The 14,853-nt window shown below is 49.5% G+C and overlaps 1 protein-coding gene across 1 annotated transcript; it reads left to right on the top strand.

Moving 5' to 3' along the window:
- Positions 1–3,007: 3,007 nt before the first annotated feature.
- LOC109768576 (ABC transporter G family member 42) lies at positions 3,008–14,526 on the top strand. The gene is made up of 21 exons (XM_020327314.4): positions 3,008–3,767; positions 5,616–6,070; positions 6,239–6,315; positions 6,903–6,956; positions 7,895–7,985; positions 9,168–9,469; positions 9,598–9,879; positions 9,966–10,282; positions 10,367–10,527; positions 10,611–10,726; positions 10,802–10,958; positions 11,049–11,204; positions 11,286–11,473; positions 11,631–11,978; positions 12,243–12,533; positions 12,619–12,702; positions 12,812–12,945; positions 13,061–13,288; positions 13,370–13,541; positions 13,649–13,903; positions 13,990–14,526. The coding sequence occupies exons 1-21, from the start codon at positions 3,352–3,354 to the stop codon at positions 14,257–14,259; spliced, it is 4,554 nt and encodes a 1,517-aa protein (XP_020182903.1). The 5' UTR covers positions 3,008–3,351; the 3' UTR covers positions 14,260–14,526.
- The last annotated feature ends 327 nt before the right edge of the window (positions 14,527–14,853 follow it).

Here is a 14,853-nt window from a genome sequence, read left to right on the forward strand (position 1 = left end):
TTCTGTCAATCACTATTTTATCACGAAGTTCTACTAACTTGGTGATGGTGACTAGAGAATTCTGTCAATCACCTCAACACGACGCACCACCACCACCACTCTCCAGGGCTGCTGGACGAACCCCCGTCGCCACCAACCTCCACCACCGAGCGGATCTGGGCAGGAGACCCCAGATCCGTCGCCACCTCAACACGACGCACCACCACCACCCTCCAGGGCCGCTGAACGAACCCCCGACGCCACCAACCTCCACCAACGACCGGATCTGGGCAGGAGACTCCAGATCCGTCGCCACCTCAACACGACGCACCACCACCACTCTCTAGGGCTGTTGGACGAACCCCCGTCGCCACCAACCTCCACTACCGACCGGATCTGGGCAGGAGACCCCAGATCCGTCGCCACCTCAACACGACGCACCACCACCACTCTCCAGGGCTGCTAGACGAACCCCCGTTGCCACCAACCTCCACCACCGACCGGATCTGGGCAGGAGACCCCAGATCGGTGGCCACCTCAACACGACGCACCACCACCACCCTCCAGGGCCGCTGGACGAACCCCCGACGCCACCAACCTCCACCACCGACCGGATCTGGGCAGGAGACCCCAGATCCGTTGCCACCTCAACACGACGCACCACCACCACTCTCAGGGCTGCTGGATGAACCCCCATTGCCACCAACCTCCACCATCGATCGGATCTGGGCAGGAGACCCCAGATCCATCGCCACCTCAACACGACGCACCACCACCACTCTCCAGGGCTGCTGGACGAACCCCCGTCGCCACCAACCTCCTCCACCGACCGGATCTGGGCAGAAGACCCTAGATCCGTCGCCACCTCAACACGACGCACCACCACCACCCTCCAGGGCCGCTGGACGAACCCCCGACGCCACCAACCTCCACCACCGACCGGATCTGGGCAGGAGACCCCAGATCCGTCACCACCTCAACACGACGCACCACCACCACCCTCCAGGGCTGCTGGAGGAACCCCCCTCGCCACCAACCTCCACCACCGACCGGATCTGGGCAGGAGACCCCAGATCAGTCGCCACCTCAACACGACGCACCACCACCACCCTCCAGGGCCGCTGGACGAACCCCCGACGCCACCAACCTCCACCATCGACCGGATCTGGGCAGGAGACCCCAGATCCGTCGCCACCTCAACACGACGCACCACCACCACCCTCCAGGGCCGCTGGACGAACCCCCGACGCCACCAACCTCCACCACCGACCGGATCTGAACAGGAGACCCCAGATCCGTCGCCACCTCAACACGACACACCACCACCACCCTCCAGGGCCGCTGGACGAACCCCCGACGCCACCAACCTCCACCACCAACCGGATTTGGGCAGGAGACCTCAGATCCGTCGCCACCTCAACACGACGTACCACCACCACTCTCCAGGGCTGCTGGACAAACCCCCGCCACCACCAACTTCCACCACCGACCGGATTTGGGCAGGAGACCCAGATCCGCCGCCACCTCAACACGACGCACCACCCTCCAGGGCCGCTGGACGAACCCCCGACGCCACCAACCTTCACCACCGACCGGATCTGGGCAGGAGACCCCAGATCCGCCGCCACCATGCCCTAGCCCGTGCCCAGGCGAGCTGTGGGGCAAAGGGAGCAAGGCTGGGCCGACTACGCCACCACGACGCGGGAGGGAGAGAGCTGGACCACCGCCCCGCGTTACTGACATGCGACCAGTCCCACGCTGCCTTGCTTTTGCTAGAGAGGGAGATCACCCCGCTGGCGGTGTCTAGGGGAGGAGGGGTACCTGGTCGGCGGCGGGGAGAGCTCTCCCGGGTCGCCCGCGGGGGAAATGACATGGGAGCGGTCGCATGGGTGGTCAAGCGGCTCTGATCCATATTAATTATCGTCACTTTAACAGATTTTAATATAAAGTTATATTAAATCAGCAACAACTATTATGAACCGGCGGGAGTACTATCATTTGGCAAAACCAAGGTTGCTCCAATACGTGTGAAGCAGATGACTCGTTATTCCGTCGTTTCTCAGCGAGTAAACGGCTTTTCATGCGGAGATCCCATTCGTAATCGCGAACCGCAAGCATCGCATTACGATAGGCATCATGCATACATATCTATATCTCCTTTTCGTAAGGGTGCTAAAAAAACGTGCGAGCTCCAGGCACACAGCTGCAATGTTTGATTATTCAGTTAATCGGGTTAGTGCAGCCCTCACTAAACTTTTTGCCAGCCTATGTTTTTCTAGCAGGTCCCTTCCCATTCGTTCGGCGAAAAGAAAACGTGGCCGTGCAGCACGTAGGGACCTTCGTCTATTCTGTTTCTACTTGGGCGATCCCCTGGGCACGCCTCTCACGGAGATGGAGTAGTACAGTTCTAATCATGCGGTGGCACCAAGAAGCGCGCGCTCCGCTCCGCTCATGCATGGCTCAGTGTCACCCGAGTGCAGCACCTACTACTCGAGATCCTGACCACCCCTGACGTGCATCGCACGCACAAGCTCTAGAGTCAAGAATCGCAACAGCAGCAGCCACAAACAAAAGCTCAACAACCGTTTTCCGTTCATATTAACATTGAAATGCTGGCAGGAGAAGGGCAAAGGTCCGCCTTGCAACATCGCGGCAACATACACCGTCCAGACGACCAATCAATCCCGGCGCTGTGCTCGGTACAGTAACTGAAGCCGACGACACGAAACTTTTGGTCGGCGCGCACCGCTAGAACCTCACACGCACGCAGCCATGGATGCACCGTGCACGCACCTCGCCGGGCCACGTACCCTGCGAGCCCCCGGCCGCCACCTACCGCGGCACCGGTTCGCGGGAGCGGGCAACGGGGCCGTTTCACCGTGCGCCGCACCGCCGCTCGGCTCGGCTCAATCCAACACGACGCAACACCCATCCCGCCGCAGTCAACCGTCGACCCCACCCGAGTAGAGGTTCGCCCCCACCAACCCACAAAGACCACCAAATGTGTCACACGGCGACGCACCACCTCGGGCCCGTGCCCGTAGTCGCAAAGCCGGGGAAAAGGCAGCGCGAGGGAGGAATCGCGGGAAATCACCGGCGCCAACCCCACGCGCGACCGCCCGCGTATAAAAGTGCCGCGCACCACCACGGCTGCCATTCATCCCCCCAGCCAGCGCCAGCCCACTCATCTCTTTTCCTGCTCCCGCTCTCATCACCGCGGCCCGGGCCGCCCCGCGCGCATGGCACTCGCCGCACACCACCAACTGCCGCACTAACGACGCGCACGCCACCGCGCAAGCGCAGCTCGCTGACTAGCCAGCTCCGACGTGCTTGTTCCAGTAATCGAAGGTGATCGACCGAGCTTCGGGCGCGATGGAGAAGGTGTGGGACTCGGGGCGGCGGATGAGCCGGAGCATCGGGCGGGGGATGGGGGTGGAGACGTGGGGCGTCGACGAGGCCTTCCTGCACGGCAGCGGCGGCGGGAGCAGGCGCGGGAGCAGGGGCCACGCCGACGACGACGAGGAGGCGCTGCGGTGGGCGGCCATCGAGCGCCTCCCCACCTACAGCCGCATGAGGACGTCCATCCTCCAGGCCGAGGCGGCCGCCGCGGCCGCCGACTCGCCACCAGCCGGGACGGCAGAAGGAGGCAAGCAGCAGCAGCAGTACAAGGAGGTGGACGTGCGGAAGCTGGCCGTGGGCGAGCGGCAGGAGTTCATCGAGCGCGTCTTCCGCGTCGCCGAGGAGGACAACCGGCGCTTCCTCCGAAAGCTCCGCGACCGCATCGACAGGTACGTACTACATTACCTGCTTTGTTCGCCAACAATTAACTCCAAACATACGTAATCCACTTGAGCTGCCAGTTTGCAGTTACTCATTTTGTGTTTTGTATTCGTGTGCGACTAACAAAATACGTACAAAGTTGATTACGCATGCGATTTCGCTGGCTTAAAATTTTGGCCGTGGTAGAGCACTACGTGCAGGCGCACGCCATTGCATGTCACGGTTGTTGCATAATCTCAATCATTAGCTCTTTGCTTAATATAAACACTACAAGAACAACAACTCGTTGATCATGCCCACAACAAACATGTTACAAAACACTCGGAAAGGTACCTGTCAACTGCGCAATTGTGTACTCGATCAGGTAAAATCATGCTGCCGATTCCTCTATCAGATATCCCTCCCAAAACGAATACAATCCTCCATTCAGACCTTCTTGCAGAGTTATTCGTTGCATATAATACGTACTTCGAAATTTCAGACTTTAACCCGCCCGGGTGGGGGTAGGCTCCCGACCTTAATGCGGCCTTCCTTGGCTTTAGGAGAGCTCGGTTTTCACACGTGCTGTGCTGTGTCGATTGAAAAGTAAGAGTAATCTGCGGCCTTGGTGTGGTTGAAGCTGTACGCACAAGGAAAGGGATTGATGGCAATGTGGCACTAGACCTGCGGATGCCCGTTCACTTCTTTCCCTATCCCTGTTCGCGATATGTCTCCAGGGACTAATTAGTGGAGCAGATGCATCTGTCCAAATGTCGCTGCAGGTGAACCGATCCAAATCCAAGTACTGACTGAAACCAACTGCAAGGGCTTGCGTAATTTCGTCAGCAGACATGTGCATGACATCAGCACACCAACTGTTCTTTCTTGTTTTTGCTGATTAATCTGTGGAGTTAGTTAATTTTTGACCTCCACACAATTGGTGAGTGCAGTCTCCTCTTGTTATAACCTTTTTTAATTCGAATTGTGGATTAGGATCAACCGTGGTAGTTAGTAGTTGACTCAACAATCTATGGAGTTGTGCACTGGTAGCACTAGCTGCGTACGCTTTGGTTCAACCTTTGCAAATGAAAAATGGTATATGTGTTTTTTCTTTGCGGGAGAAAAAAAATGGTATATGTGTCAGCTCAAGTTTCTTCACATTTTGCTTTCGGGACAACAAATTTGCAATATTTTAGGGGTATAGCCGAGCATCTTTCTACTTTCTTGATACAAAATGATGCACTTTGTGTGAGATTCGAGATGGAAACATTCAGCCTGTCTCTGGTCCCAAAGGTTGCCTAAAGTTAACAGCCAAACCCACACCGCAGCCGGCTTTGCTCCCAACGTGAATGAATGATGACATCACTAGGGCCAGTTTTTTTGGGCAATTCTTCGAGAATTGACCCCCTCCTCAGCTTCTCCCAGAATTGCCACTTCATCTTTTTTTATAATTCCTAGCTAGTTAAGATCTAATTAGCTAGGATTTGTAAGAAAATATAGAGTGGCAATCCTGAGAGAAGCTGGGGAGGGGGTCAATTCTCGAAGAATTGTCCAAAAGAACTGGCCCCTAGTAACCTAAGTCATTTCCTTTTCTGGTGTGACAACATAAAAAATAATTGTTGACGATGGAACATGATAAAATAGTTTATTTGTGTCCTCATACCTTACTAATTAGTATTATCAGGGTCCTCGTTGTAACTTCTCTTAACAAAGTACGATCTCAGTTTCGAATTACTTGTCGCAGAAATATATGTATTTAGATGTATTTTTAGTTCGAGATATATTCATTTATATCTATTTTCTGCTTGGGTACGGAGAGGGTATAATTATATAATTAAATCGACAATCCGAACTGAAAATGGCATGCATGCATGCAGGGTGGGCATCGAGCTCCCGACGGTGGAGGTGCGGTTCGAGCGGCTGACGGTGCAGGCGCGGTGCCACGTGGGCAGCCGCGCGCTGCCGACGCTGCTCAACTCGGCGCGCAACATCGCGGAGGGCGCGCTGGGGCTGCTCGGCGTGCGGCTGGGCCGGCAGGCGACGCTCACGATCCTCAAGGACGTCTCCGGCGCCGTCCGGCCCTCGAGGATGACGCTGCTGCTGGGCCCGCCGTCGTCGGGGAAGACCACCCTGCTGCTGGCGCTGGCCGGCAAGCTGGACCCGTCGCTGAGGCGCGCCGGCGAGGTGGCCTACAACGGGTTCCCGCTGGAGGAGTTTGTGCCGCAGAAGACGGCGGCGTACATCAGCCAGACGGACGTGCACGTCGGCGAGATGACCGTCAAGGAGACGCTGGACTTCTCGGCCAGGTGCCAGGGCGTCGGCACCAAGTACGGTAAGTACACCAACCCTTCACCTAGCTAGCTAGGTAGGTAGCTGGCTAGCTGTGCATGGATTGCGTGGAGAATTTTAATCCATGGCCTTGCTGGCTTGGCTTTTGGAGGACTAGTGGTGAATGATTGAGGATTTTGAATGATGGGGAGACAAATATATTCTGATGCAGATCTCCTGACCGAGCTGGCGAGGAGGGAGAAGGAGGCCGGCATACGGCCGGAGCCGGAGGTTGACCTTTTTATGAAGGTAAGCTTTCCTAACATCTTGGCATGCAAACTCTTCGCAGTTTGTAGGCTCAACTTAACTACCGGAGAGAATATTCAGTGGAAACCAAGTTACTACCATGCAAATCGGCGAAACCACATAAACTATATTGTGAAGTCTTGAAAAAATCTCAGAAAAAATAGAGCATGTAGAAGAGATGGTTTTGCATGGACATAAATCAACAATGAATAGTGACATTTAACATCCCATGCATATTTCTTTGAGAAATTTTCAAAACTTTCAAACATGATTTCCATTGCAACTTGTTTTTCACCGGAGGATATTCTCTCCAACCACCGAACCCGAAATGTCCCTAAAGCTAGAAATGGAGGCCCATTTTTCTTGGAACGAAATGACACTTGCGTGAGACATGTACGAGCAGTACGATCGGCAGGTACGCCGGCCGACGTGTTCTCGGATGGTTCACAAAAAAGGGAAGTGTCTTATGAAATTGACTTGTTTTAATCACGTGTGACAGTACTACAGTAGCCAGACATGCTTTGGTTCCAAGCTTCATTTACTTTCTCTGTACCGTGCACATCGATGACGCATTCACTGTCTGTCTCCAGGCCACGTCGATGGAAGGAGTCGAGAGCAGCCTCCAGACGGACTACACCCTCAGGGTACGTACGTACGCACGCCTTTCTGAATGTTTCCTCACTGACGTAGTAGTATGAAGTTGCAGTTTTCTTGGTCTTGCTTTTTTGCCTGGCTGAAATTAGCACCGTGGCGAGGTTGGCGAGATGCTACAGCGACCACACGTTGACAGATTTGCACGGATCCAGAAAATGTTCCCCCTTTCTTGATCATGGCCATGGCCAGTTGTGTAGTGTACTCAAGCAAGGAACAATCCCAATCAATCATGGCCAGCACGGCACAACGCAGAGGTGGTGGTAGTGTAGTAGGCACGGTGGCGGCACACGGTCCGCGCGAACCAAGAGCACCAACCAAGCCGCTGCCACCTCCACTGGCTGACACGCACGCCGTCGTCGCAGCGAGGAGTAGTAGTTGAGGCTGAGCCAGCCAGAAGGATAAGCACTGCGCTCGAGTGGTGGCAGCGGGAGTCGGCAGCAGCAAGTAGGCAGTGGGTCGGCTCGCAGTTCGCTCGCCCCTTCTCCCTCTTTTGACTTGCCTGGAAAGCGCCGCTCCGATTTTCCACCGCCGGGTGGGGCCTCGCTGTGCCTGGCTTTGGGGACGGGGGGTTGGTGGATGGATGCACGCTCCGCCTCACCCTGATGATGATGATGGTGCCAATGGCGGGCGTCACCGGATCGGCGCAGGTGCAGGCGAATCGCACCCGCGGCCGGCAGCGAGATGCCCGTGACCTGTTTGCTGTTATGCCCGGCCAGAGCGGCTGCCTTTTCTTTGTCCCGCATCCGCATCGCGGGTAACGGTTCCTTTCGGGCCATCAACCCCCGGTTTGACCCCGGGTTAACGACGAGTGGCCTCAACGAAATGGAAATCTCGCCGTGCTTAACTTGACCGCGACGGACGTGGACGTGGACGTGATGATGAATTGTTTGTTTTTGACTGAGTTTGCGCCTTTTTTCAATCGGAGCAGATACTGGGGCTGGACATATGCGCGGACACCATCGTCGGCGACCAGATGCAGAGGGGCATATCCGGCGGCCAGAAGAAGCGCGTCACCACCGGTAATCTCCTCCTCATCATCATCACCCTGTCATGCTTATCTCATCATTATGTCATATATATATTATTACAAGGTCTTCTAAATTTGCCGAACATGTTGGCCTTTCTAGAAGGCTACTGCGATGAGGTTCAGGTGTCTGTGCATACATACGGTTGCTGTGTCACATCCTGTGGTTCCTACGGATGAAGGGTGTGTGTGTGCCATTGGGATGTGCTTCAGGTCCACACATTAGGGGCCTGAGCGTTTGGTTGGGAGTTTGGGAGGGGACGCAGCCATTAGCGTGCTGCCATTGCACAGTTGTTGGATGGTCGTTGCCACTCTTTCGGCGTTTCCTCTTCAAGCGTACGGGCGAACGCTACGATCCAACCTCTGGAGCAACTAATCGCGATGCTGACATCCTAGAGCTTCTTGCTCTCTTTTGGCCTTTAGCGGCAGCCTATGCCGTAGAAAATTACCGTGTCATAACAAACTACAGAGTTACTGGAGTCAGTGACAATTTATAAAACTACTAAAAGTAATGGACCTGCAGAAGTGCAGGGGATAAATATATGGCTGAAAACTGTTGATGGGGATATCGTCGCATTACAGACGGGTTGCAATTTGCATGTATTGCTACTTGCTAACTGATACTCCCTCCGTCCCAAAATAAGCGTCTCAACTTTGTACTAACTTTAGTACAAAGTTGTACTAAGCTTGAGACAGTTATTTTGGGACGGAGGGAGTACATTCCTGCATCAGCGTTCTCTTCAACTTGTTCTGCTTTGCTAAAAGCAAGACCAATCCATTATACATTGTTTTCACATTGCATACTGTATTTCTTCTTCATGAAAGGGCAGTGCTTCCGCTGAGTTTTTGAGAAAATAAAGTACATTCCATATAATTGAAGCCGAGCCGAACGTGCAATCCGGAAAGCAGCTGGTTTTTTAGCTTAGAAATGTGTACCAATGCTAAAGCAACAAGTTCAAACCATTTCATGGGCATTTTGTGCTGAGGGGTCAATGGTTGGTGTCAGCATGATATTGCTTGTTACCAAACCGTATTGATTTCTTCTTAATTGAAAAGACAGAGCTCCTGCCAGGTTCGTAATGATTATAATAATAATGTAAATTGATGAATCCGAGGAATTTTCAGAACATCACCAGGATGCATGTCTTTGAAATGATTTGGTTCATTTGGATTGCAGGAGAGATGATTGTCGGTCCGACAAAGGTGCTATTCATGGATGAGATATCGACTGGGCTGGACAGCTCCACCACTTTCCAGATTGTCAAATGTCTGCAGCAGATTGTGCATTTGGGCGAGGCCACCATCCTCATGTCCCTCCTCCAGCCAGCCCCTGAGACCTTTGAACTCTTCGATGACATCATCCTCCTGTCAGAAGGCCAGATTGTTTATCAGGGACCCCGCGATTTTGTCCTTGAATTCTTTGAGTCCTGTGGCTTTCGCTGCCCAGAGCGCAAGGGTACTGCAGACTTTCTTCAAGAGGTAACATCAAGAAGTAGCCTAGTTATCAGTTACCATGTTCCTGAACGTTCCATGTTAATTTTTATTTTTTAAGGAATGAAAGCTCCATGTTATGATATAAATGAAAGCCTTGTATCTAATTTTCTCAGGTGACATCAAAGAAGGATCAGGAGCAGTACTGGGCTGATAAGCAGAGGCCATACCGATATATTTCAGTCTCAGAATTTGCGCAGACGTTTAAACGGTTTCATGTTGGTCTAGAACTCGAGAACCATCTCTCGGTGCCATTTGACAAGAGCCGCAGCCATCAGGCTGCCCTGGTCTTCTCCAAGCACTCGGTGTCAACTCGAGAGCTCCTAAAGGCATCCTTTGACAAGGAGTGGCTCCTCATAAAGCGCAATTCATTTGTATACATCTTCAAGACCATACAGGTGGGCATAATTTTCCTGTCCATATCACCACTTCTTAAAATCCACAATGCGAAGAACCTGACATTATTTCTCGGTGAACTCCGAAGCTCATTATTGTAGCCCTTATCGCGTCAACAGTATTTCTAAGGACCCAGATGCACACAAGGAATCTGGATGATGGTTTTGTCTACGTGGGAGCACTGCTTTTTACTCTGATTGTGAACATGTTCAATGGTTTTGCCGAGCTCCCTTTGACCATCACAAGGTTGCCGGTGTTCTTCAAGCACCGGGACCTCCTCTTCTACCCTGCTTGGATATTCACACTACCGAATGTCGTTCTCCGAATCCCATTTTCAATTATCGAATCCATAGTCTGGGTGGTTGTCACATACTACACTATGGGATTTGCCCCAGAAGCTGACAGGTACATATGGAGTAGTCTACATGTTGTTACGTGAATCAGGAACAATCACTTTTGTGACTGCTAAATTGCCATCTTTGTGTGCAGATTCTTCAAGCAGTTGCTGCTCGTGTTCTTGATCCAGCAGATGGCCGGTGGGCTTTTCAGAGCAATTGCTGGTCTGTGTAGATCCATGATCATTGCTCAAACTGGAGGAGCCCTGTTCCTTCTCATCTTCTTTGTCCTTGGAGGCTTTCTTCTGCCAAAAGGTCGTTTACTTATCTTGTTCATTTTCACATCACATTGCTTCTGCTGCTTTGCTGACTAGTCCTTCGCTCTCCATTGTTAACAGACTTCATCCCAAAATGGTGGATCTGGGGCTATTGGATTTCACCGCTGGTGTATGGATATAATGCTCTAGCAGTGAATGAATTCTATTCTCCTCGGTGGATGGACAAGTTTGTAATGGTTAGCTCACTGCAGCACTGATCTTTCACTGATTGATGTGTATGCTTTTATAACAAGCTGTGTTCATGTTGATAGGACAAGAATGGTGTTCCTAAAAGACTAGGTATGGCTATGCTAGAAGGCGCCAACATTTTTACTGACAAAAACTGGTTCTGGATTGGAGCAGCAGGGCTGTTAGGTTTCACAATCTTCTTCAATGTGCTCTTTACTTTGTGCCTCACGTATCTGAATCGTAAGTATTGGAAAATTAATCTTACTGCCTTCCGAATTCTGATAATAAATTTTGGATCAGTATGTAACCCACTTACTCTTTACTCGTTAGCCTTGGGCAAACCACAAGCTGTTATATCTGAAGAAACTGCAAAGGAAGCAGAAGACAATGGGCTTCCGAGAGAGACAGTAAGCAATGGCAGCACAAGAAGAAATGGCAGCACAAGAAGAAATGGCAGCATGAAATCGAAGGATGGGTCCAATAACAGTAAGCTATTCTGACTGAATTCATATGTAAATAGGACAGAATAAGTAAAAGTTTCTAAACTGAAAGCTAAAATTATTTCAGATGAAATGAGAGAGATGAGACTGAGTGCTCGTTTGAGCAATAGTTCATCAAATGGAATTTCTAATGGGATTTCACGAGTCATGTCCGTTGGCAGCAATGAAGCTGCTCCAAGAAGAGGAATGGTTCTTCCGTTCTCCCCTCTATCTATGTGTTTTGATGATGTGAACTACTATGTCGACATGCCTGCAGTGAGTTCACTATGCACAATTTTCTCATCATTGTTTTCCTCGAACAAGCATCAAAATGAGTCTTTGTGACTTTTTTGCACAACATTTTGTCATGTTCTTATCATACCTTCCTCAATTAAAAATCTGGAAAATTTATGAGGTCTTCCTATCTATGTAGGAAATGAAACAGCAAGGAGTGACTGATGATAGGCTCCAATTGTTACGTGATGTTACTGGATCATTTAGACCTGGAGTGCTAACAGCACTCATGGGAGTCAGTGGAGCTGGAAAGACAACTCTTATGGATGTTTTAGCTGGAAGAAAGACTGGTGGTTACATTGAAGGAGATATCAAAATTTCTGGTTATCCGAAGAACCAAGCAACATTTGCAAGGATTTCTGGCTATTGTGAACAAAATGATATCCATTCACCTCAGGTCACGATCAGGGAATCTCTGATATACTCCGCCTTCCTGCGTCTTCCTGAAAAGATCGGAGATCAAGATATCACTGATGAAATCAAGATTGTAAGTCATGTCTTTTTGCCTTTCGGAATACTATATCTTTAGTTGCTTACTAACTTATATTGGAATATCATATCATTTTGCTACTTTGACGAGGTGAATTAAGCATTTTCACTCGCTTTTTACAATTAGTGTATACCTCTTGGATCTTGGTACAAGTTAATTGGATGTTTGAGATTTGATAAGTATGTCAAGAAATGTTCATATAACTTGGAATTGTTTGTTTGCTTTATCAAGCTCTTATCTGACATGTTTCAATGGTTTCAGCAATTTGTTGATGAAGTTATGGAGTTAGTGGAGCTCGACAATCTGAAGGATGCTTTAGTTGGACTGCCAGGAATTTCAGGTCTTTCAACAGAGCAAAGAAAGAGGTTAACAATAGCTGTGGAGCTTGTCGCAAATCCATCGATCATCTTCATGGATGAACCGACATCAGGTCTTGATGCAAGAGCAGCAGCAATTGTCATGAGAACTGTGAGGAATACCGTTGACACTGGACGGACAGTGGTTTGCACAATCCACCAGCCAAGCATTGACATCTTTGAAGCTTTTGATGAGGTGACTACTGAACATAGACAAATCATGTTAAGTGTTAGTTCAACCTTTTCAGCAACTAAATGATAACTCGAGTTCTTTCCTACAGTTGCTATTACTGAAAAGAGGAGGCCAGGTGATATACTCTGGGAAACTGGGTCGCAACTCACAGAAAATGATTGAATACTTCCAGGTGCAGATAGTTTTACATGATGACGGTTTCATTTTCAGTGGGAGATATCATTTAAATAACTATTACTATAAATATTTTTTATGTCTAATCTTATGTTCAATGCTACCAGGCGATTCCTGGAGTGCCTAAAATCAAAGATAAGTACAACCCTGCAACGTGGATGCTTGAGGTCAGTTCAGTTGCTGCAGAAGTACGCCTGAGTATGGATTTTGCTGACTACTACAAGACTTCAGATCTGTACAAGTAAGAAAAACATGTTTTTCATCACATGGACCTCTAATGTTTTACTCAAAGTGTATAATCACGGCACAACTTTAAGTAACAAAATTCTCATGCAATACACTGTCTGTATTTCCAGGCAAAACAAGGTATTGGTGAGCCAGCTAAGTCAACCAGAACCAGGAACATCAGATCTATATTTTCCTACAGAATACTCTCAATCCATTATAGGGCAGTTCAAAGCCTGCCTCTGGAAGCATTGGCTGACCTATTGGCGCAGCCCAGATTACAACCTTGTCAGATTTTCCTTCACTTTGTTCACAGCCTTGCTGCTGGGCTCCATCTTTTGGAAGATTGGCACCAATATGTAATTACTGTACTTATCTTTATCTTTGACTCCTTAATCCTAATGTACCAGCATCTGAATTTTTGGTGCCTTGTGATGCAGGGGAGATGCCAATACTCTTAGAATGGTCATTGGAGCAATGTACACAGCAGTGATGTTTGTTGGCATCAACAACTGTGCAACCGTTCAACCAATTGTTTCAATCGAGAGAACAGTTTTCTACCGAGAGAGGGCTGCTGGGATGTACTCTGCACTGCCATATGCCATTGCTCAGGTAAGAATAGAGTAAAATAAAAGAGCTATAACTAAACAGTGGTAGATAAAGTATTAAGGTTGTCATTGGCTTCTTTGGGTATCTCAAGCCTTTGTGTGTTGCTTCAGGTTGTCATGGAGATACCCTATGTCTTCGTCCAAACCTCGTATTACACCCTCATCGTATACGCCATGATGAGCTTCCAGTGGACAGCTGCCAAGTTCTTCTGGTTCTTCTTCGTCTCCTACTTTTCCTTCCTCTACTTCACCTACTACGGCATGATGACTGTATCAATCTCACCAAACCATGAGGTTGCAGGCATCTTCGCCGCAGCTTTCTATTCCCTATTCAACCTTTTCTCTGGCTTCTTCATCCCAAGACCGGTGAGTTGTGTTCCTACATCAGATGATTGTTGCAGTTCTTGCTTTTTCGTAATATCAATTACTTATTCTGTTCTTGCTTTGTCCAGAAAATCCCCAAGTGGTGGATCTGGTACTACTGGATTTGCCCGTTGGCATGGACAGTGTATGGGCTCATAGTGACACAATACGGAGACATGGAAGACATCATCACCGTCCCAGGCCAACCTAACCAGACAATCAGCTACTACATAACTCATCATTTTGGATACCACAGGAGCTTCATGGCGGTCGTTGCACCGGTGCTTGTGCTCTTTGCAGTGTTCTTCGCTTTCATGTATGCTCTCTGCCTCAAGAAGTTGAACTTCCAAACACGGTAGGAGCAGAAGGCCAACGGACAAGATCTCGCAGGCAATATGGTCGATTTTTCTTGAACCAACTCTTCTTTTGTCCTTCCATTTTTGGGTCTATTTATGAAGTGCCAGTGTAAATACAGGTGTAGTTTTTTGTATTCCTTACATAGTCAAATGCGATGAGGGTGCACCAGCCTTTCAGGCTTGGAAGTGCATTGAATTGCGAATTTGCAAGACTGTGCGATGAGCAGAATTTGTTCATGGCCTATAAATACATTGGAGTTTTTACTTTCACAAGTTCACAACCAATTTTGTCGAGCAGTAAAGATAGCAGCCTTAGGTCTTTATGAATGGTGAATAATTTCTTCATTTTTCTGTTACCTACAAGTTTAAATTTTGAGCTCATGAGGTCGGATTTCGAATAGATTACATAATAGGCATTTTCCGGTGATGTTAAGGGGCATGCTGTAGTGGTGAAATATAAGAATGCTCAACATCCTGACGTACATAACTAAAACATCCAATTTTCAGAGAAGTACTGTACAATTTCTTATTTTCAATTGCTCGTTATCCTTGGAACAGAAGATGCTATCTTTCATTAAAAAAAGGGGGGGAAGAAGC

The sequence above is a fragment of the Aegilops tauschii genome, chromosome 7 (genome assembly GCF_002575655.3).
Source record: "Aegilops tauschii subsp. strangulata cultivar AL8/78 chromosome 7, Aet v6.0, whole genome shotgun sequence".
Classification (NCBI taxonomy): domain Eukaryota; kingdom Viridiplantae; phylum Streptophyta; class Magnoliopsida; order Poales; family Poaceae; genus Aegilops; species Aegilops tauschii.